Source organism: Simochromis diagramma, unplaced genomic scaffold, assembly GCF_900408965.1.
Source record: "Simochromis diagramma unplaced genomic scaffold, fSimDia1.1 OVJJ01000487.1, whole genome shotgun sequence".
Classification (NCBI taxonomy): Eukaryota; Metazoa; Chordata; class Actinopteri; order Cichliformes; family Cichlidae; genus Simochromis; species Simochromis diagramma.
In genome coordinates, this window is record NW_024387305.1 from 985,846 (window position 1) to 1,009,580 (window position 23,735).

Consider the following 23,735-nt stretch of genomic DNA (forward strand, 5'->3'; position numbering starts at 1 on the left):
ACTCTTACATTGTACTTAGTATGAAATATATTTAAATAACATTTCTGTTGTTAAGGTTTAATATTTTTATGCCTGTGTGCAGCTTTGCTTTAGTTGAACTTTTTCCACATCACAGTTAAATCATTTAGATAGATTTGATACATTAAATAAATTTGACTGAATATTTACTTCATGGCATGTTGATCTGGTCAGTTAAGTAGTAAAAGGGGTTATTAATTAGTTTCAGTTGATTTAGTGCAATAATGAGACAACCCCCAAAACAGATATGATTTGGGGCCACTGAACTTTTTTTTTTTTTACCCTCATCTTTTCTGACTGTGTTTCTTTTTTGGTTTTTTTTTTTAAAACTTTGCGTTTGGCTTGGGTCAGTGTCACTGTGATACCATGAGGCGATACCTGGATCGTACATAGGTTGCACAAGTTGTTCATCTTCTCCAGGATGCCGCATCAATGCGTTCCATTGCCAGAAGGTTTGCTGTGTCTCCTAGCACAGTCTCAAGGAGATACCAGGAGACAGACAGTTACTCTAGGGGAGGTGGACAGGACTGTAGAGGTCCTTAACCGGAAAGCAGGACTACTCTCTAGTACCTTAATCATTAATCATAAATCAGTGCTTCATGATCTGTGAATCACTGTGAAACATGTTTTTATGTTAATGGAGTATTTTCTGTAAAGAAAAGGTTTTACATTGGGACTGTAAAAAACTAATTTCATTCTCCACTAGATGGAGATGTTTGCTCTGGATCCTCCCGTAACTCCATTCACAGCATGACTGCCATTTCAGTAAATGTGAAACATAAATATATCAGATAAGAAACTTTTGTCCTATTGGGCCCCCTGAGCCAGAGCTGAACCAACTTGCTGCTGATTTCCCTGACAATATCATAAAATATATAACATTCTGGTTTTGTGGTGTGGGTTGGAAATTAAACTGAAGCTAATGCAAACTAATCACTACTCTGGTCTGGCCTTTTAACATCGTTCCTAGCTACTAATATCACAATCTTCATGTGTAACAGAACTTTATCAGTTTGCTGTTGAGAGGAAATACCCTGTTGACAAAATAAGATTCATCTCTAACTGCTGTCGACAGAAATACGAGGAGAACCATTTGCTCCACAATCTTAAAATAAAGTGTCAGCTGCAGAGGAAGCAGGTGCAGTCCTGTGGTCAATGTTGGTTTCGTTCCAGTAAGAACGAAGCATACAGAATTTACCCATTCTGTATGCTAAGTGATTATGCCAAATAACATGCAGTATATATTAGGGTTATATACTGCTAGGGTTATATATACTGGGTTATATTAATTTTTTTTCCAAGTAAGTCTCTAATACACTCTTATATTGTACTTGTTATTTAAATATATTTCATACTATTTCTTTTGTCGAGGTTTAATATTTTTATGCCTGTGTGCAGCTTTGCTTTAGTTGAATTTTTTCCACATCACAGTTAAATCATTTAGATACATTTGACACATTAAATAAATTTGACGTAATATTTACTTCTCTGATTGAGCACTGTAGCTTAGCAGCCGCAAAGAAATGTGAGATATTTCTAGCTTTGCATTTCTCCAGAAACCGCAATCTGCATGGTTTAAATTCATTTATTTGTTATAGGGAACTAAGCTCAATAGTAACAGCTCAGCTCAAGGCTTAGTGTTATAAGCTATATGCATTATAGGGTTTACGTTACAGTGAGAAGCCTTATTCATGACAAGTACAAAGACTGTATCTGACCTGCTCAGAGGCCAGTATAAAACTCATGTGTGAACAGGGACAGTCCTGCAAACTTTACTGTGATCCTAACGATTGAAATGTTTGAACTGAGCATCATTATCTGCTCAAAACATGCATTCATGAATTTGCTATACATTAGTGTCTCTATCTGCAATCTGAAAATGTAAACTCTACAGTGGATGATCTGGTTACGCTGTTATGTGATGCGAGACATTTTGCTAGCATGGGTCTCCTTGTCCTGTCAGACAAAAGAATTACTGCAAATCAATACAAATTTATTTTAATTGGTCACTGTAACCCTTTAATTAAACATTTTTTTCCTGTTTGAATCATCAGTAGGCTGCATCATAAATATTTGGTGAATTATTATTATTGTTATTGTTTTAGTTCATATCTTTGGATATATATAAATATACAACATATAATATAAAATACATTTGAATTTCCTGGTCATTTTCAAATGTTGTGTTCAAACCTTTCAGTTTTTCAGCAATTATTCTTATGTCAAATTATTTCTATATTTCTATTAACAGCTAAAGCTGATAAATTTGCCACTAACAGTTGAGAGAGACTAACAGCGAAAATTACATTTTCTTTTTTAAATGAGTGTTATATCTAGACGTCTTTATGACTGTAAATTGCTTTTGTGCCTGGCAGGTGTGGTGACTGAAGGGGTGAGCTTATTGAAAGGTCACTTTTTGGAGAGTAAGTGAACTCAGCTATTCATAGACTCATTATATAGATCTCACCAATTACCTGGGCCGTCCCTGTTCACAGAGAAAATGTCCCTCCCTTTCCAACTTAGCTGCTATTTCAGACAGGAGCTTTTAGCCAATAAGCTGCTGCTGATCCTAGCTTCACAGAGGAACATCCATTTTGCGTTCTTTTCATTGACCTATCAAGGAAACCCACTTCAGCTCTTGACCTAATATAAAAAATATATATGCAGTTAATTGTGCAGCTTCTTTTTCATGCAAAATTTCTGCAGGTATATTTATGTTTGCTTAGGTTTGATTAAATTCAGTCACCCAGATGTGGCTAGACCTTTGCACGGAATCTACATCTATTTAAGGGTTATTCCCTAGCTTGTGTTATTGCTCATTGTGATTGTAATTATTTATATTTCAAATTATATACTAGGTGTACCTCGCCTACCCCAAAGGTTAGGTTAGCTTGGCTGATTATGCAACACATTTAGCCTTGCTAGGACTTTACATAGCTCTTAATCTCTCAGCTACAGATACACAGTCACTACAGAGGTCAAACTTGTCTGCACAAAACCAAGTGTCTCTTCAGGACATGGCAATACTATGCTTTCCCATGTGGAAATATATAACCAGAGAGAATGCAAAGTTTTTATAGTTTGTAAGTTCCTTTTTCCTTCCTTCCTTCCTTCCTTCCTTCCTTCCTTCCTTCCTTCCTTCCTTTATGTGACATGGTCTTAGAGAGTATCCAAACCACCTGGACAAACATTAGAAATAATATCTTTCTTATCCTTTCAAGAAAATTTAACAAAAGTCTCAGTCATGATATTAAAAGGTAATTAAGATTTTAAATAGTCTTGGTTTGGTGAGAAAACAAAGAAATGAAGATGCAAATTTTGCTTACAAAGGAAAATAAGCAGTCCACTCCATTAAGTATACTCCCATTTAATTGGATAAGAGCAATTGGAGGTGAGAAAGGTCCCATAGGATTTAATCCCAGCAGGGTTTGTGGTTTGTAAGGGAACAGAAACAGCATTATTCGGATTATTCTTATTCTACATGTTATTCTGAATACACGATTCAAAATGAGTATGTCTTAAGAAGAATTTTCTGATGAGATTTTTTATAACGAGGCTAAATCTGTATTTTTTTGTTACAATACATTTGCCTGTTCCATGCTTATTCTCCCTCATACATCTGTCTTAGAGACATGCTAGGTAACAGAAATGGCAGCATCATTTGATCTTGCCCTCAGGTAGCTGCTCCGGCTTAACCCTGACCTGACATTAAGAGTGTGGGACTGTTTCCTAAGAGTGGGTGCGGCATTCAAAGCCCATTACATACATTCAGTAAATAAAAGACAGCATGGTGATATCACTTCCATAACAACTTGTTATTTATGGCATTAGCATAACTGATCAATCCCAACATCAAAACTACTTACCTAATATCAGATGATTCTTGTGCTGCCAAAACAGCTCTAATGTAAATTCTTTGAGGGGGGGAGGGGTTAAAGGTCAGTTTTGTTTGACTGCTAAATCTTAGCAGTGAATTGCAGAGTGGGACATCTTTGGATCCCACTACATTGAATGGATCTTCCAAATGCTTGATTGGATTGGGCTCTAGGGAGTGTAGAGGTCAGGTCATCAATTTGGACTCTTTGTTATGTTCCTCAAGCAGTTCCTGAACAGCTTTTGCAGCTTTGTACTGTCCAGCAAGAATCCAAGAATTCGCCACTAAAAGGAAAATATATGCTTGCATACATCAGAGCCTTTTTATTTATTTATTAATTTATTTTGAAAACCAGTCTAATATGCACACAAGATATATGCTGAAGTTTGTTACAAAAACATAAAATCTAAAGTTTGGGGGAAGAAGCACCCAAAGGCATCTTGTTTCATGAATCATTCTGATCTATTTAAACTTGGTATTTATACATCAGGTTAAATGTTTTTCTTAAATTGTTTTTGGTTTTGCTACCTACAAAATAAATGTTAAGTTATTTAGGTTTCTTCTCTGTTAATTGAGTTTTTTGGTGTGGGAGTAGGGGAGATTAGGTAAGAAAAAGCAGAGCTGCATCATATTTCAAATTTGAAATGTGAAATTTATGGTTTGTCCATCTTTGTAAGAAATCACAGTGACTTATTTTGTACTTTCAAAGTATATACATACCTCAGAATCTATTCTCTCACATGTAAATATGTTTTATGCAGCTTAATAAGGTTTCTAACCCTCTAAGAAAAAAATTACTTAAATTAATAAAACTAAATGGCAAAATGACGTCCTATAACTTTCATTTTTTAAAATAGTTTGGCATCCTGTTTATAGGTTATAAACCTCTAACGCATACAAATATCATGCAGCATCTATTGTGAACTATGCTGCAGAGTATTGCATAACAGAGTAAGTAGGATCATTTTCAAGCGCTTTATACACAAGACTGTGATCTGATAATTTCAGCCTCATCAAGCTGTAAGCTTATTGTTCTCAATCCATTATCTGTTCGCTTGTTTGTGGAGCTAGGAAGGAATTATGCAGGTGATGTGGAGAGGTGGGGCGATAGGAAGGGTGGCCAGAGGAAGCAGATACGATTGACAGATATAGTGATCCTCATTTTTTAACAGTGACTTGGCGACAGAGAGGACAAGGAAGGAGGAGAAAGTAAAAGGAGGTGGCCAGTGTCAATGGGGGAGGAACACTGAAAAAGAGGGAGGAGCTCCTTCAGGACATGCTGTCCTGAAGCTTTCTGTGCTTAGAGAAGAAAATCTCACTGAGGATTTACTGTTGAGACCTGCACTGAACACCTGGGATCATTTTGTTTTTAGAGTCAATTTACAGGAATATTCACTCAGAGATTCAGGATCTTACAAGCTGTTGACTGCTGTACTTTTCTCCACTGAACTGGAGATATCCAAGAGTGGTATGAGAACCTAAAAGATGAATGTGTGTGTTTGGTGTGTAGCTGCAATTTGTCTTCACTCTAATAACCTAAAAGATTTAGTATTCATCTGACAGCAAATTGTTGCTTGTTTAAAACATTTAAATGATAGAAATGAGGCTGCACAAAATTGTAAGACTTCAGAGATTATTGTTGCTTTTGTAGAATAGAATAAGTGTTTAATAACTCTAATGTGCAAAATAATCTCATCAGGTCTCATTTTTCATTCTGTTCATTTTGTTGGTGCCTACCTTTTGGTACCTGTGTGCAGGACGTGAGGCTAATCTAAGTATATCCTATGGGGGATTAAAAAGCTCTCTAATGCGATTTCACTAATGTTCTAGCTACAGTTAAAGAAAAGCTTTCACTGCATCTTCTCAGGACCAATTACAACACCAAAATTACAAAAACTACAAGTGAAAAAAAAATGTTGCTATATGTGATTTTGACTGTTATTTAAAATTAAGTTCTACCAAAATAAAATAATATATTTGAAGGTTTATGTGTTTGAATAAAATATGATTTACTCTAGATTTGAGAATAGCTATTTCTGAAGCTGCTTTTTAACAAGGGTTTTAGTTGTGACACTGTTACAAAAACAATACTTGCAGGGATGCTTGAAAGGAAACAAGAATGCTTGAAAGACTAAAGAATCAGAAGGGAACAACTCATCAAACACTTGAGTAAAGTTAAACCAACAAAGTTTCTCTTTGAGAAATAGCAAAGAAGTAGGTGAATGGGCATACTCGAGCCAAGGAGGCCACAGTAAAGCTGATAGCAGGAGTGAAAATGTTTGTTTTTTTTAAGGAAAGAAATAAAAGGAAAAAAAGGATACTCATCAAAATTGCTGATTATTATTGTCATTGGAGGTAAATGGCTCGTGTGATTTCCATTTGATAGATAAATAGTTAATTATTATGCATATCTTTTTATGTCTATATTTCATTTGCACACTTGTATTATAACTTCTGTTTTCTCTGTCTTGCAGTGTGTAATATGGGGAAACCTTTAAATGGCATAGATCCTGGAATCAGACTGAAGGGCTTCCGTTGTGTTTAAACCTGGCAGCAGCATGCAAACCAATTGGTAAACCGCCGTGGCCTGTCAAACCCCCACCCTTATAGCCAATATCACCACCAACCCAGCTTTTGGGGGATTCCAGACACTTCCACTCTGACAACCTGCACCAAACAGAATGGATTTCATCCTACCCATAAGAAATCAAGACCTGATAGCATATTCCAGCTCACCACCTCGCCTGGGCCCTCAAAGTAGGAGTACCATGCACTTGTACCATGGTGTCAAGAGAAAGCTACGGCCTGGACGGATTTTGGGCTTTATCATCAGCCTGGTGGTTGTCTGCACAGTCTGTTCATGGAGTGCCTTGATGCTGGCCAAATCAGTGACCACTCAGGTAGATTCAGCTGCTGAACGCTCAGCTGAGGGAGCAATGCCCCAAAGAACTCTTCTGCAGTACCGGAACCTTTCAGCAGCACCAGAGGATACACCGGTGGCCATGAAATCCTCCAGTATAGAGATGAATCATGGGGACTACCCAACGGACTATTTCAGTGTGGAGGACAGGCGCCAGGGCTACGTAGCGTTTCATATGTTTGGCATGTTGTACATGTTCATAGCTTTAGCCATTGTCTGTGATGAGTTCTTTGTTCCTGCACTCACGGTCATCACAGAGAAGCTGGAGATCTCTGATGATGTAGCAGGAGCCACCTTTATGGCTGCAGGTGGGTCTGCCCCAGAACTCTTCACATCTGTTATAGGAGTCTTCATCTCCCACAGCAATGTGGGTATTGGTACCATTGTGGGATCGGCTGTCTTCAACATCCTATTTGTAATTGGGATGTGCGCCTTGTTCTCCAAAGAGGTGCTGAATCTCACCTGGTGGCCTCTGTTCAGAGATGTCTCATTCTATATCGTTGGCTTGCTCATGCTCATCTATTTCTTTTTGGATAATCAAATTGTGTTGGAAGAAAGTGTTAGTCTGCTGCTATTCTACGCCTTCTATGTAACTTTCATGAAGTTCAATGCCAAATGCGAATTCATCATCAGAAGCATTTTGGGCAGCAACCAGGTGGACGAGCTGGAGAATGCACAGAAGGTGAGCTGACTCCATCCATCCATCCATCCATCCATTTATCCTCCCTACTCTTACCCAGATGTTTTCTACTCCACAACACCCTTGATCATTGTCAAGCGACAGCTTTGTATAGACTATAAATATTCTTCCAAGGTTAAGTTCCAAAACGTAAAACATAAATAAATAAATAAGTAAACAGAAATGCCAAAAAATTTCACAAAAGATTTCATCCACACTTCAATCTACTGGGTCAAACAACCATGAAGACTTTAAATTAAAAGAGTGTATCAGGAGAATGAGTCTTACATCTCGGATACTAAAACTAGGGAGTTTCTCAGAAAGAAAAATGCCTAATTTGAAATGAAGAAACTGATTGATTGATAGATAGATTGAATGAATGATTTACATGAAATCAATTAATCAAAAAACAACAACAACATGTATATAAAATTAACCAAAATAAGTGCACTGTAAATAGGTAAACAAAGAAAAAGGACACTGAATCTTTTCCAGCAACACTATACCACTTGATTTGCATACTTGGAAAGGAGTGGTACAAAGTATAAGCTTCAAAATGGTTTATTTTGTTGTTGTTGTTGTTGTTGCTCTTGTCGTTTTGTTGTTTAAAAATTTTCCCAAGTAAATTACATAACAGGGAAAACTTACATAGACTGCTGAGCCTTAGAATAATAGTATTCATGGTTTGAGAATTTGAGAGGGTGTTAAAAGAGACCTGAGTACTAAACAGACTGCATTCTGTCATCCATCAAAATCTCCTTAATTTCACTTTCAAAGGATATAAACATTTGTGCACCTGTGTACTTCAGATGATGTTTGATAGACAGCCAGATTACACCATATTCATGCTGACTAAGACCAGGCTTCATCTTTAATCATTACTTTTAGTAATGGAGTTCAGACCAGAGTCCAGCAGGGCTCTTAGAACAGGAGTGATGTAACAGTGCTAGTCAATGTCCCCATTTAAACTGGATTACAAGACTTAAGATTTTTTATGTTTGAAAACTTAAGTAAGTTAAAGATTAGATTAATCTGTCACGCATTTAATTTCATTCAAACTTTGTATTTTTATTAGGGTTTTACTGTATTCCCATCTATCGAGATCATCACAGGTATTATTGAACATTTGCCAAAGACTTGCATCAGCCAAGTTGGTGGTCCAAACTACTTAACCACAAAGTTTTGCTTGAACAGATTTAACATATACACTCACTTTACAATTTATTTCAGATAATAACAGGAAAAGGCATGTCATGCAGAAATTGTCACCAAAGTGCCACACTAAGATTTTTTTGTGATGACTTAACCATCAATTGGACTCTTTTATTGTTAATTCCTTCATGTATTCCATATAGTCTAAAACGCCAAAACTGAAGCAATGATGTGAGAAGGAAAAGTACTATTAGTACAAACCTCCGTGTGCATTTCTCTGCTCTGTTAAGTCCTGTCCCTCATTTAGCTCTCCCAGCTGTGTCCTTACATTAGAAAAAAAGTGGGCGGGAGCTGTTATCTATGATAGAGTAATGTTTGGCCATGTTTTTTTTTATTTAAGCATCAGTTTCTGTCGTTATTCACATCGTTAATAATTTAAACAAATGGAAACAGAAACAGTTGTTCAGTGACTCACCATCTATCCTATTATTGTTTGGGTACAGCTGGAGTTGAATCTGTTGCTCTGCGATTTCTTAATCATATGTGTGTAACCTCATCTGCCATCATCCACTATCAGTCCATCAGGGTCATATTCAATCCATTGCTATACATGCTGCTTCAGTAATACTCACATTTTACATTGCATATTAGCTCTTGACCTCTGATGTGATGGTATTTGCTTTAAAGTTCCTCCCATGAAATTTTCTTGTAGGTCTAAACCAGACAAAATGTTCTCCAAATATTACTCCAAGTGGTTTTATTTTAGCATTTTTGCCATTAATGGCAAATGGCATATGAAATATGATATAAAAATATTTAAGTTTTTTCAACACAATTTCTTAAGAATTAATTTCCATTGTAGAGTTGTTATATTTTAGTTCATACTGAATTATTTAAACCTTTGATTACATACATATGTGTGCTAATCAAACTTAATATCACTGTTATTACAGAAGCTCTGTTTGACATCTGTGCCCTTCTGGGAATCAGCTGTTCCCCAAGCTGCCTCACTTGAACCAAAGAACAGCTTTCTTCTTTTGCTGTCCAGCACTGGATGTCAAGCTGTCTTGCTCTCATGTGTTGGTAGCTCCTAAATAATCCCTCAGGTTAATGCTCTCTAATCCCATTAGAGCCACTAATAATAGTCAGGTGGTACCTGGAGGAGCAGGAATCAGCAGATCTCAGAGAGAAACAATCCTGCACAGTTCATTCTCTGCCTGCAGTTATGCTCATAGTGCTGTGAAGCTTGTATTTTGTATGTACTTTGGACTTTTTCAAGTTGGTTTGCTCAGTGCATGCATTTCATTTGGGTAGCAGGAGATGATGAGAAGACTTGCTGGTTTGCTTACTGATGGGACTAAAGATGCTAATTCTCTCTAATCCCCTTATCAACTGCTTACCTGCAGTGACGACAGCAAACATACATTCAAGCACACTTTCACACAGGGTCTGCAGAGCACTGAAGAAATGTTCAAATGACATTTCTCTCATTTACTACAAGGCAGCAGAGGGCAGTGTGATTAAACAGAAAAGACCTTTCCATTAGTGCATGAATAAAGAAGGAGGATATTTTGAAATTGCATCGTGTTGTCCTAGATTTTTAATACTTTTGCTGTGGTTCATAAGTACATTTTTAAATGCTTGTTACCCAGAATGCAAATTTCATTTGATTTATTTATGATAGAAATTGTAGCTGATCTTTTCAGGTTTTTAGAGCGAGTCAGTGTACAGCTGTGAATATTTTATTATTTATTTATAATAATTTTTAAAGCAGTAAGGATGATATCACAGGTGAGAGTGGAAGCAAGTTCTTTAACAGCACTTTGACCTGTGAGGGTTTCTGCAAGACTTCACATGAGGGCTTGAAAATTGCTGGTCTAAAAGTGGTGATCTCTGCTGATTAATCCTGGCTAAGTCCCACAGCTCAAATGGTCAGGAAGAGAGAGACAGAGGGGAAGAGAGAGGAAGAGAGAGAGACGTGTACTTTATGTAATTTCTACTTTATGTTTATTATGAAAAGGTGATCTGATTTTGCATCAGTGACATGATGGTCAGTAGTATGATGGGAAATCTATGTGTAAACGTGCTGATCTGAGGTCAGCACTTTACATCTTGGCTGTCTTCCAGTGTCTATAGTTTCCTGCTCGGAGAAGATGAGATCACCAAACTTGAACAGCAGCTTAGTACAATAAATTGTTTAGTAAATTGTTTAGTAAATTGTTTAGTAAATCTTTTAATAGCTATAGCTTTAATAGCTAAACAATAGCTAATATATATTGTAATATATCTATATCACTAAAGCACTTCTGGATGGATGCAAACTGCATTTCGTTGCCCTGTACCTGTGCATGTGCAATGACAATAAAGTTGAATTCTATTCTATTCTATTCAATAGCTATACCAACATAAGGAAAGCTGACCCTGAAAAGAAAAACAAGACTATATGCACTTACTGAAGTTATAGCTGTTAATCCAGAAACTGGCCTGTGCTGAGCTGGTGATTTTTTACATAGCACAGAGGAAGTGCTTAACACTAAATATCACAAAGTAAGCCATCTAAAAGAAAAATGTGTAAAACGTGTTTTTCAACTAATCTCATAGCATCCCTTGGCGCAAGGAGCTCCACCTCAACTAGCTCTACCATAGCTGAGATGGAGGCGAGTGTATTATTTCCCAATAAACACGTAAAAAATATCGAAACCAGTATGTTATTAACATCTGTTTTACATATCAACAGTCCAAAATCAAAACCTTTACACATATACACATATATTTGTACTCTCTTAGGTACTCTCTTTGGTTCTCTATTTTACAAATGTATTATTAGAAATACCAAAACAAAAATTACTGTCATTCATAAAATTTTATTTAACACTCTGTAGTCACAGGAAATGTCACTACTGAAAATCACATCTTGGAAAATACAGGTTAGTTATACATTTTTGAGTCTGCTGGCATTCAATTTTAAAAAGCTGTGGTGGATGGTTGTCGTGCAGGGCAGGTTTACGTGTAAACAACTTGCAGAAGAATTTCATGTGATATTATCACAATGTTTATAGAAATTTTGGGCAAGATATTTTTAGAAATCTCAAAATACAGCATGTGGGCTGAAACTGTGCTGCAAAGAGAAAAAATTACTCCATTATTTACAATTTTATTAAATGTAGATTACTAACACAATAGGGATTTTGTTATTATGACACATAATAAGAGCTTGGTAAAATTTTAATATGTTATGTAAAATGCAAAAAAACACCCAAACTTTATAAATGATAGTTACTTGTCAGATTGCAGTATCTAATTAACAACTTCAATCAGAAAATAAATTGAAATAAAAAAAATGCTTCTTTCAAAGAGGAATTACCAAAGAACAGCTTCAGGCTCAACAGATTCTACAGCAGGCTGCAAGTGTCTTCTGTCATCCAGCCACTCTTATGAGCCATGTGAGCATTAGCTAACATGACCTAATGCCAAGCTGGCTTCTGCTTACAGTGCTCAGAAATCACGAGGCCAAGAAAGACAGGTGACAACAAAAGGCAAGCTTCCTTAACTTTAGGTTTGGTCCTTCATTTGACCATGTTTTTCTCGCTATCATCACCATCATTATTATTACCATTATCATCATCATCATCCATATTATTATTTCATTTTATAATTTTTTTTATTACAAGGGTAAGATGAATGCTGTGAAGTATTCACATCTTCCATCTTCAACCATCAAATGGTTTTAGAAGATTGGCCAAAACTTTCTAAAATTATGTTGTTTAGCTGAGTTTAATAAGTCTAATGAGAAATATGATACAATGTTTGAACTCACAACAATATAAAAAGGAAGAAAAGGCTCTGACTGATAAGATACATAGTTTTACTAGATTTAAATTGAAAACTGATCTCTATCAAGATTAGACACAATTGTTATTACCAAACAACCAGGTGGACCAGAGCAATTTGGTAGTGATGACTTCAAAAAACAATACTTAACCACCCGTGTCTTGGTTTAGCAACCCTAGCAGCAGCAGGTGTTTTAATTAAAGGGATTATCTGCTCAATCTCTGAAGACTCAGTCATGAAAACGTGCCAGGTGTGGTATTTTGTCTGTGTTTGTATATTTCTCAGAGACCACTTTAGTGCTCGATTTTGTTCATGAGATACTTGTTGAGTATAAGATGACTTTGTGGCTCCAGAGTGTGCCGGTTTAATGGTTTAAGCTTTTGCTTGGCAAGTGAAATGTTGCTGGTTTTGTTTCATTTGGAGACATAAATTCCATTTTGGTGTTGTGGCAGGAAGGGTACCTGTTGTTAAAAACAAAACCAACCATCAAGTTAGTTAGAAAACCCTCTGTTGTTGAGTTTAGCATGTTCACTCTGTGTTTGTAAAACGCCTCATTTAGATTAAGTGGAGACCATTTAGCAATAGGATCACACCAGCAGTGACAACAATGAGGTCTTGGACCACATCCAGTATTGAAACTGTACTTTATTATGATGTTACTTGCATCATTTACCAGTACAAATACAGGCCATTTACCATCATTTACACTACTTTATGGTACCATGGCTTCCTCTTGCACAGTTGTGACCCAGTCTGGTTTCTGGACCACACTGTCATGATTATAAACAACAGACAAGCACAATCACACAACAAATAGGTAAAAGGACCAGAAAATCTATACTAATCTAATATTCATCTAAATGGGGGTTTTTTTGGCTGTTGCTTTGCTAATGGAGCTTTAATTGCACTCAGGATAGTAACTATATCTTCTCATTTATCTTGTTCTTTGGTTCTTTGGAAGCTATTTTACCTTTAATAAGATTTTCATCTTTGGAACAAAGTGAGTAAAAATACAGCATTATCATGTTTATACAAACCTGTCAGACGTAATATTTTGGGAGACAACTTTGGAACAGTAAACACTGAGAATTTATATAATTTTAATTTGCCTTTCACCTTGGATATGGTGCAAAAACTCTTCTATAGCCTTTAATATGAATCCAATTTGTGATCCCCCCCCAAAAGCCAAATGGTTTGGTAGTCTGTATATATAGTTATGCTACTCATGGTTTCTCCTTTTAGTCTGTGTGCATGTTTTCTTTTCTTTGTTTCATCTTTGCTAGTTTTTCTGGAGTAAAATCCAGCTTTTTTGTTTTCTTTCACCACGGGTGTAGCTCAGTGGCACAGTGTGAGTTAGGACTGAGGGAGCTTTGACATGTATATATGTATGTGGCTATATAGTGACATGGCTGTGGTGTATACGCCATCTAAAAACATGGCTGGGATTGAGATTAGTGTGAGATCCTCCTGTGTGTGTAGTCTTCGTGTTGGAAAGGTGCCTAAAACGTGCAATGGTTTACTTTCATGAGGAAGTTTAAATAAATACTGGACATGAACAGCTTGATGTAATCTCCACTGAAGTTATACATCTAAAATAGCTGGGATACTGAAAAAGAAGGTGATGATAAATCTTGAGTAAATATTTTTTTATCTTTTCATTTTTGCATAATTACTTGATTAATGGTGTTTTTACCCTCCCTGCTGTTAGAAATAATTTACATATACTTGATCTAAAAATGCCTTCCAAAGTGCTTTGTGAATAACTCAAGCTCAGGTCCTATTCTTTCCCTATTCCATCACCATTTCCATGTTTATTTTAATTAACATTTGTTTAAATGCAATCCAATCCAGTGTCACAAATACAAAAAGTGTTGGTAGCATTTTATTAAATATACTGAATATATGACTACATATTTAATATGTTTATTATATTCTCCATTACAGTGATCTATTATTATGTCTATTATTATATTTTTATTATATTATTGTCTCTGTGTTCTTTCCTAAAGGTAAATGCCCCAAGTGATGACGAGAACAAGCTTACGGTAAGTTTATTTGTACTGTTTTATATGCATAACATAGTATACCGCTTCTATATTTCACTATATTTCAAATCTTTCAAAGAGGTTTATTTAAAAATGTGTTTCTTGTGCTTTCATTTAATTTTTAAATAGTAGCTTAATGTCTTATTATCTTTCTTTTCCCCTTTGGAACATTGCAAATTTAATTTTATTTATTTAAAGAACTGAAGCTGTGACCAGCTCCACCTGATAATGGTTTAAGACTATAATAAGCCCATGAGTGGACACAGAGAGAAATAATGATGCGTAAAATAAGTGTGCATTTACATTTGAATCCATAAAAACATTTGGTATTTGTGGTTTTATGTTTTACAGGCTAAACCCAGGCTGCAGAGGGAAGGCAGCTGTGCTTCTCTACACAACTCGCTGATGAGAAACAGCATCTTCCAGCTCATGATACACACACTGGATCCCCTCAGTAATGAGGGTATGAGTGAGCATGCGCAGATACAAATCACGTACACTCTCACAAACATTATAATCTTCCCAAATTAGAAATGTTTCAAATAAACACAGAATGTGACACATACAATGTGCTGACATAAAGATTACATTCCTTCACCACAACAAATTCAAATGTGAATTTTCTTGAGATTAAATAAAAGTTAATAACTTCAGGTTTCCAAGAAACAGATTAAGCCTAGCCCAAGATCAAAAGGATATCCTATGAAAGGTTTATATCTAGGATTAGGCTTAAGAGCATAGACAGTTAAGAGAGTTGCAGAATGGCTGCAATCACAGCATTGCAATAAAGATGCACCCTTAGGCCTTCTCCTTGATTCAGAGACGGTCCTTCCCTTGGCCTCCTTGACTCCTCGCTCAAACCAGCGTTCCTCCCTGTCCAGGATGTGTATGTCCTCCTTACTGAAAGAGTGTCCACTGGCTGGTATGTGTAAATAGACTGAGGAGTCCTGACCTGACGAGGTGGCTCTTCTGTGTTGTGCCATCGGCTGAAACAGAGGTTGTTTGATTTCCCTGATGTATAAATCATGGGAATCCTCCTGGCATTATACTATAGTACTACCAGGGGACCAGATCCTTGGGGAGCACCAATTTTTGGTGCAGCCTGTTTTGGGGTTTAAAAACAACAGAGGCGCTGTGTTTAGAAAAATGTGTCTCAGCTGTTCCAATACTAACCCTAGCCCTTTTTTCCACTTCTTCCATGTACAAGTTGGCCACAGTGGGTGTAAAAGGGGAACCCACGGCATGCCCATATTTCTGCCTGTAGTAATGACCCTTGTATGTGAAATATGCGTAATGAAGACACAGTTCCAAGAACAAACACACTGTTTGTGCTGAGAGTGGTCCTGATGCTGAGGTTAGGGCCATCCTGAAATCTCTTACGAACTACAAACAACACAAGTTAAGAGAGATGTAACATCATACGAGACCATTGTTTCATCTGCCTCCATGATGACACCATAGCCACTGATCAATGGTCATGACAATTTACATTGTTCATTCAGTGGGCTAGTTTCAGTCATTGTGCAAATGTACTGTTTATAGGGTTGGGAAACCTACAGTCAGCTGAGACTAAAGGAGTCACTTGGATGGGTGACGAAACGCCTCCCCCACTGAAAACGCTACGTCCAAATGAACAGAATCAACTTTTTGGGATTTCCATAACTGGATGATTGAGCTTGCATTAAGACATGTTGCATTAAGGACTGTTTCTTTTGTTTTAGGACATTTTAAAGAGAAGGCTTCAATCCTTCACAAAATGGCCAAGAAGAAGTGTAAAGAAGATGGTGCCACTGCCAACGGAGTAGGTGTGTACCAGTGAATACTGAAACGCCAATGTACTTTTGGTCAACCCCCATCGATAAAGTGACAAATCAGTTGTGCAGTTATTTATCAGTTTATAGATGAATGATTGAAATGGCACACAAATTTATCAGTATGTTAATTTAGAAAATAGTGGAATAGATCATGGGCAGGCTACACAAGAAAGAATTGTTCAGGCAATAAAGCTTTGAAAAAGAAAACTAAATGCTACCTTTTCATTTCACGAGAAGACTGAATCTTTTTTTTTTTAATGTTTTCCCTCATTAATGTAAGTAACGTGACTGTCCCTTGCGTCACTGATGTTAAAGAAACAGTTAAAATGATAAAAGTTTTATATTTTTATAGACAGTGATTGCATTAATACATTTATGTGTCAGGCTGTAATTTAGAGGGGTTTTTTTCTGGTTGTGGATTAATCTCTGATTTATTTCATTCAATACATTTTAGTTGAACAGCTGATCTGTTATCATCCAAGAATTTTTACACAAAGATGCACAAACTGCTTTATACTTGTAAAAAAAAAGTAAATAAAGAGATTATCTTTTCTTTTTCTCAGTAGAGGAGATTAAATATGATCTTTGATTATTTTATTTCTAATTTGTTATTTTATATTAACTAACTATATTATAATTAATATTGATAAATTATTGCCATGATATTATTGCTCTTTTTTTATTGCTAGTATTGTCCCTCTATCTTTCTTGTTTCTTTCTTCTTCTTTTTTGTTTCAACACACCTTTTATTGTTTGTTTTAAGCACCGTTTTTAACTGTGCTATATAAATAAAATGCACTTACTTTTTTTTACTTACTTTCTACCTCCAGCTGATAAAAAGATCACAAACAGTACAAATGTTGCAGTGGAAGTTACACCACCAATGAATGGTGCTGCAGGAGGAGATGAGGTATGGAAGCATCACTCCTTTTCAAAAGCAAAATGTTTGACCTATAAACAATCAGGAAATTTAACTTAGTTATGTTTACCCAAAGAAATATGTCCAAATATATTTATGTACAACATAGGCACAATATTACAATGTAAGATCATGAACTAATCCTCAGGGTGGTGAGGAAGATGAAGATGAAGACAAGCCTTTGAGCCTGGCATGGCCTGACACTCCCAGGAAACAAATCACCTACCTCTTGATCCTGCCAATCATCCTCCCTCTCTGGCTCACGCTGCCTGATGTCAGGAGAGAGGTAGATATACACACAACCAAATATAAAAATACAAACTGAAACCCTATTTGAAAATAGAGTAGAGCTCCACAGCTCTACTGAATATTACACACAGCTTTAGTTTAGGGGTATAGGGCTGTGCTTTGAATGCTCTCTACTGCTTGATTTTACATGTTAAGTTAGATGAAAAAGAAGTGATAGACTAAGAAGCTACATTGCTTTATTTTATGTTTTTTAGACCTCAGAAAGGTTCTTCCCGGTCACTTTCCTCGGCTCCATCTTTTGGATTGCGTTCTTTTCCTACCTGATGGTGTGGTGGGCTCATCAGGTATTTCCCACACAACGCACTCACAAACAAATGTTAGAGTATGATTGTTTGCAGCATACAACAGCCCTGTTGTCTATACACACTATATCTGAGGCCTTTCTCGTCAGAGTGCAGCTGTCAGGGTGTTAAATGTGTGACCGTGGGAACTAATCCTGGCTAATCTGTCTTGAGCCACAGTCAGATCAACCTGTAGCACTCTATTTTAAGAGCACAAGTGCAGCGACAGGACAAAAGCACAAGGTTACTGACAAAGTGCACCTGCTAATTTAGCTTCTACAGGTGCAGCACGCCACGTGAAAAAGCATTGCCAAAAGTGCAATAAGAATTGGTCATTATGCTCTCACCTGTGAGTGGCAATGAGTAAATGAGTACATTTTCAGATATTGAAAGCCTCATGTCATTTTTAGTTTTTAAAGCACCATCCATGGACTGATTCCTTTTATCTTCTAAAATACATGAAATATAATTGTTCTCTTAGGTTTGTTTTAATGAAATTATTATAATAATTTTTTTGAAATAGGATTAGATTATATTTAAATATTATTATTTTTTTGTATAGCAGATTTAACTCAATGCATGCAGATGAATGTGCGTTATCCAGAAATATTTATTAATGGAAAAAAAAGAGGTTGGATGTTCTACCTGTGTCTGTGTGAGTGTTCTCCAGGTTTTTCCCAGAGTCCAAGACATGTATGTTAGGCTAGTTAGTTATTCTGTCTTGGCCGTAGTTGTGAATGTGAGTGCGACTGATGCTGTCTTTTATGTTAGCTCTGGAACAGACTGGTGGTCCAGGGCCACGTATCTTGCCCTGTGACAACTGGGATAGGCCCCAGCACCAGTCCAACCCTGTACTGGATAACCAGAAACTAATGGATGGATGAAAGTCAACCCATAAAAAATAAACTGATTAATACAAAGAAATAAGACAATATATCACTCTTTCAGCCAGGGACTCTTTTCTTTATAGACTTCATGTCTATATGTATTAATTTTAGAAGTGTTATTAGGTTGAAGAAAGTAATGTTTTGTGCATCATTTTCAGTAATATGCAAGCCTGAATGCATGAAACTGCACACAGCTAGAACTGGACATGTCTAATCAGCTACATTTATCATCTGAAACTTAAAATGTTTCTTCTTGGTGATTTTTCCTGATACAGAAGATATTTCTCAATTTCTGAAATTCTGTGTGAGGGACAAGAGCAGCTGATACAGTGTGCAACACACACACACACACACACACAGACTTACAAACCCTGCTCTTAGTGACACTTGTTGACTAAACTAAATGTAACGTCACGTCACAATTACTGTGAAGTGTAGGGGCCCTGTCTTTCACTTTCATGTATACGTCTGAATGACAGAGTTATCATAACTTTAACCTATGTTTTCCTTGACAGGATGCTGTCACATTAGTAGATTTAGGTTTTGTGTGGCTGAAAAGAACTGAAGATTTGAGTTGGAATATTATTCATTTTAGGTTGGAGAAACTTTCTGGATCACAGAAGAAATCATGGGTTTGACAATATTAGCAGCTGGCACTTCAATTCCTGACTTGATCACCAGTGTGATTGTAGCTCGAAAGGGCCTCGGTGACATGGCTGTGTCTAGCTCAGTGGGCTCCAACATCTTTGACATCACTGTGGGGTGAGTCTGCCAATAAACAAGAACACACAAGCCATTCATTTTTAAATAAGAATGTGCCAAGAAAACCCAATTCTTCTCTGTTGTCTTTTCTGTGCCTCTGTCCTCCCTCCAGTCTGCCATTCCCCTGGCTCATTTTCAACATTATCAATGACTTGAAGCCAGTGGAGGTGAGCAGCAATGGCCTGTTCTGCGCCATCGTCCTTCTCTTCCTCATGCTGCTGTTTGTCATCATGTCCATTGCCGCTTGCAAGTGGAGAATGAGCAAGAGTCTGGGCTTTCTTATGTTTTTGCTGTACTTTGTTTTCCTCGTTGTCAGTGTCATGCTGGAGGACAGAATTATTGTCTGCCCCGTTACAGTCTGAGGGAGGGACTCTGGTTAACTGCTGGTCAAACAGCAGAAATTAAGCATAACAGCACATATTGACCATTACATAAAACAAACATATACACACTGTCACTCAATATGCACACAGTAGAGGTCTGCATAGCCACTGTCCACACACAGACATACAAGTTTGCACCCACACACACACACACACGCACACACACACACACGGTTGTTGATGTCAGCTAGGCAGAAGCCGTGACATAAATCAATCTTGCAAATTCAGGCTGGTGCATCACAGGCGTTTATCCGTGGAAAACAGACCTGTGCTTCTTTTATGGATTTCATGCCATCGAATAAGAAGAATTCTCTTTCTCCGACGTGACTGCAAGCAGTTTCCTGTGTTGGCTGAAACATGCTGAAAATATTTGATGGTCAGTGAAAGAAAAGCCAGATTGAAATGTCAGCTGAAGATCTCAGAAATCTTCAGCTGTTTTTGGTTTGTTGATGAAGCTGTCTCAAACCAAGTATGAGACATCATTACTCTTACAAGCAGATATTTAGTACATAAGATCATTATGAGGGCGATGTCCAATACTCCACGTACTTTGCTACATCAGAGAAATGTTATGTGTTTTTAAATACATTTTGACATTTGGGGTCATATTTGGCAGAATTGCTACCCATCCACTGAAATCTATTGTAGCACATATCAAATACTAAATAGTTGCTGCACATGGATAAAACTGGCTAAGGTTGTCAGTACTGCCTAAATATGTATATTCCAACTATCTATAACGAGCTTGTGAACATGACTTCTTCGGTTCTGGCTGCCTTTACATTGCATGACTTTAGTGAAGTGTTGATCCCCAGAGATGCAGTTTGGACAACGAGTGCTGGACTAAAGATTAACAGAGGTTGTTTTATTTTACTTGTTAAACTTCAAGGTTATTTTTCAACTTATATGTTCCTGAAAAAAGAGTGTTCAATATAAGCGATATCACTGCTTTTCATCTGTATTATTTTGATGTAAAACAACTAATGTACTGTAAAAGATAACACAGATTTGTGTTATTTCTGTTAGACTTACAAGTTGTAAGCCATTGTTCAGTTAGTGACATAACGCTGAGTAAAAAGCATGGAATTTTACATCCCTAGTAGTAGTAAGAAAACACAGTACAATGTTTCCATTCAAATGTATGCAAATGTTAAAAATTTTTCTTCGGGATTGAATGGAAATGTTTAAGGAGGTTGTAATTTTAAATACTTACAGAAAAATACAATAAAGAAATGTTAAACTGAAGAAAGGCTTTTACTTCTTTGGCATTTTCTCTGATGGTGCAAAATTTTTACTCTATTGTTGTTGTTTCATGAGCAAAATCCAACTGCTGTGACCCATTTAGTAACATGGGGCCTTGCTAAAAAGGCAAGTTAGTATCCATATTGTCCATCTTGAGCATTTTGCACCACCTGTTGCTACCAACCGCCTGTCCTCATATACAGCATAGACCACGGATGGCTTAAAATCTCTTCTAACCTGCCCCTAAATGCTCAAAATAAATAAATCACACAAAAAAAAGTTCTAAAGGAAAAAATTTTTTCCCCTCGGTTCTCAGGAGAATTTGAAGCAGACTTTAATCTGGGCAATAATTTATAATTCTTGAAGAAATGAAAAATAGTTTATCTGAATTTCAGGAGCATGTCCACACCGCAAACAATGCCCTTTCGGTCATACACCTATAAATGCCTACACATATATTTCTGCATTCCCTTCCATTTTTCTCTAGTCAGCCTCTGCTGATTCTTCCCCAAACCCAAACGTTGTCTCTGGCCTACCTTGTTGCTTCATTTGAATAAACCTTTGTCATTTGGGTTGGGGTCCTTGCTAGTTAAATGAGCTGTAGACCATTATCACCTCCCTCTGCTGTTAATTCTTGGAAGTGCAAACATTAGCAGTTAAAACAAGTAAAAAAATAAATAAATAATGGAAACAATATATCACATCTTTGTTAAAATTATTCTTGGATTTTTTTTTAAAATTCTGTATGCTAATATTGAAAAGATGTCATGAAAAATATCAGCTTTATTCAGGTACATATATATATGCATATATATTTCTGATTTTTCTTTTGATTTTACTTTAACTTTATTCTTATTTTTTTTTAAATAAGTGTACAGTTTATTTCCATAAAACTGATACCAACTATTCCGAACGTCAAAATGTGTGTTTATTGTGTATTTTTATGTATACTACTTTTTTGTAATCGTTAATTGAGACTAATGTGATTGTAAGCGTTTGTATGTCAAAGTCATAACATACAGCAGCTTATAAAACTCAGCACAATGTTCTCAGACTCCAGCTCAGATTTAGCCAGTCTATGCAGTATCACTACTACATTTTTCGTGCTTTGATGGATCATAAGAATGTGAGGAATGTATGTGAATGAGTGCATTTAGAAAGATTCATTCCGACCAGTTTCAACAACAATGTTATAATGTTCTACTTGAAACATGTATTATACTGTAAAAACATATATAATTTATCTCTGTATAAAATGTTATATGGTCAAATAAAAAAAAATAAAAAAATCAATGTCGGTGAACTTTTTTAGTTAATATTAAGAAATAGATGCTCCCGACAGCCTTGTCAGCCTAATTTAACTGCAGTATATTTGCAATTTGTGAATGAAAATCATATGAATTACTCTGCAGATCTTGGAATACTTTGCCTGCTAGATTCTTAACAAAATGTGACATTGACATATTTAAATCACATAAATAGGGAGGTCAGTTTACCACTCAACCTTCCTCATAACACAGATTAGCAGTGTCATCCATCAGGATGTGGTTTGCTTTACATAGACACAAGCCTCTTACAAAAGCAGGCATGGCCCGCTGCAAAGACCAGTGAGATGCAACCAAGATTAAATGGACAGCTGAGGATAGCGGTAAAGGTTGTTCTTGGGGGATATCTGAGGACATTTACTCACTACCTATAAATTTAGGTTGTGAGTAACTCAAGTACCTGTCTGCCAGTTAACAAGCTACAAAATCACCCCAGCCAAATTCCCATATATGTATCAAGTGTCTTTGTCAGTAACTGAGTAAATGTGTGTGCTATTGATTCTTATAAAAGAATGATCATTTTTGGGGTGGAACTGTTTTAGGATTACAGAAGTTGTATACAGATATAAGTATGATGACATTTAAAATGTGCTTGTTAGGGAGTAACTGAATAACTGAACTGAATATAACTAATGTTGAGTGTGGACACACACAAGCTAATGAGTTTTGCCCTGTAAAGGTTCAACGGCATTAGGTCAGTGAAAGTCGTGGCATCATGAGTGGCATTCTGGTGCAGCGATAATGAGTTTACATTCTCACAAAACCAGGATTAAGAAAGATTTATAATTTGAAATACTATATTTAGAAGCCATTAAGGGTGCAAGTGTTTTACTTTTGTGCAGGTTCCTTTTCATATTGGAGATCGTTTAAAAGAAAAAAGAAAAAGAAAAAAGAAAGCAAGATTATTTAAGAAAAAGAGTTTTGAATGGTGTGAGATATCATATTAGCCATAATTCCTCTGACTAATACTTCTTGAAATTACAAATAATTAAAAAAAAATTACATTCATATTTCCATGACGCTTTCCAGTCAAAATGCTTTACTCTTAGATTAGTATGACAGGACTGGTTATAACTGTTGGATAAATTAATAATAAATTAATAATAACTCAGCAGAGGCACAAGCTGATTGTCTCCAGGCCATGCTACGCTGATGCTGTAATTTGCGGCAATCTTTAAGAAGTTTACAAATATAAAGCTCTTCTTTGATGTTGGCGGTGTTTTGCTCCACTCTCTGCCAAGATGATCTCACATAACTTCACTAATATTGAGGTCTGAGCTCTGGGGAAGCCAAT

The 23,735-nt window shown here is 36.4% G+C and overlaps 1 protein-coding gene across 1 annotated transcript; it reads left to right on the plus strand.

The window, feature by feature from the left end:
• Positions 1-4,902: 4,902 nt before the first annotated feature.
• Positions 4,903-21,896, plus strand: LOC120717075 (sodium/potassium/calcium exchanger 2-like). Its single transcript, XM_040004905.1, has 10 exons — positions 4,903-5,360; positions 6,367-7,494; positions 14,484-14,519; positions 14,871-14,982; positions 16,241-16,324; positions 17,164-17,243; positions 17,401-17,538; positions 17,756-17,845; positions 19,325-19,491; positions 19,604-21,896. Exons 2-10 carry the CDS (start codon positions 6,574-6,576, stop codon positions 19,851-19,853), a joined length of 1,878 nt encoding a protein of 625 aa, XP_039860839.1. The 5' UTR covers positions 4,903-5,360; positions 6,367-6,573; the 3' UTR covers positions 19,854-21,896.
• The last annotated feature ends 1,839 nt before the right edge of the window (positions 21,897-23,735 follow it).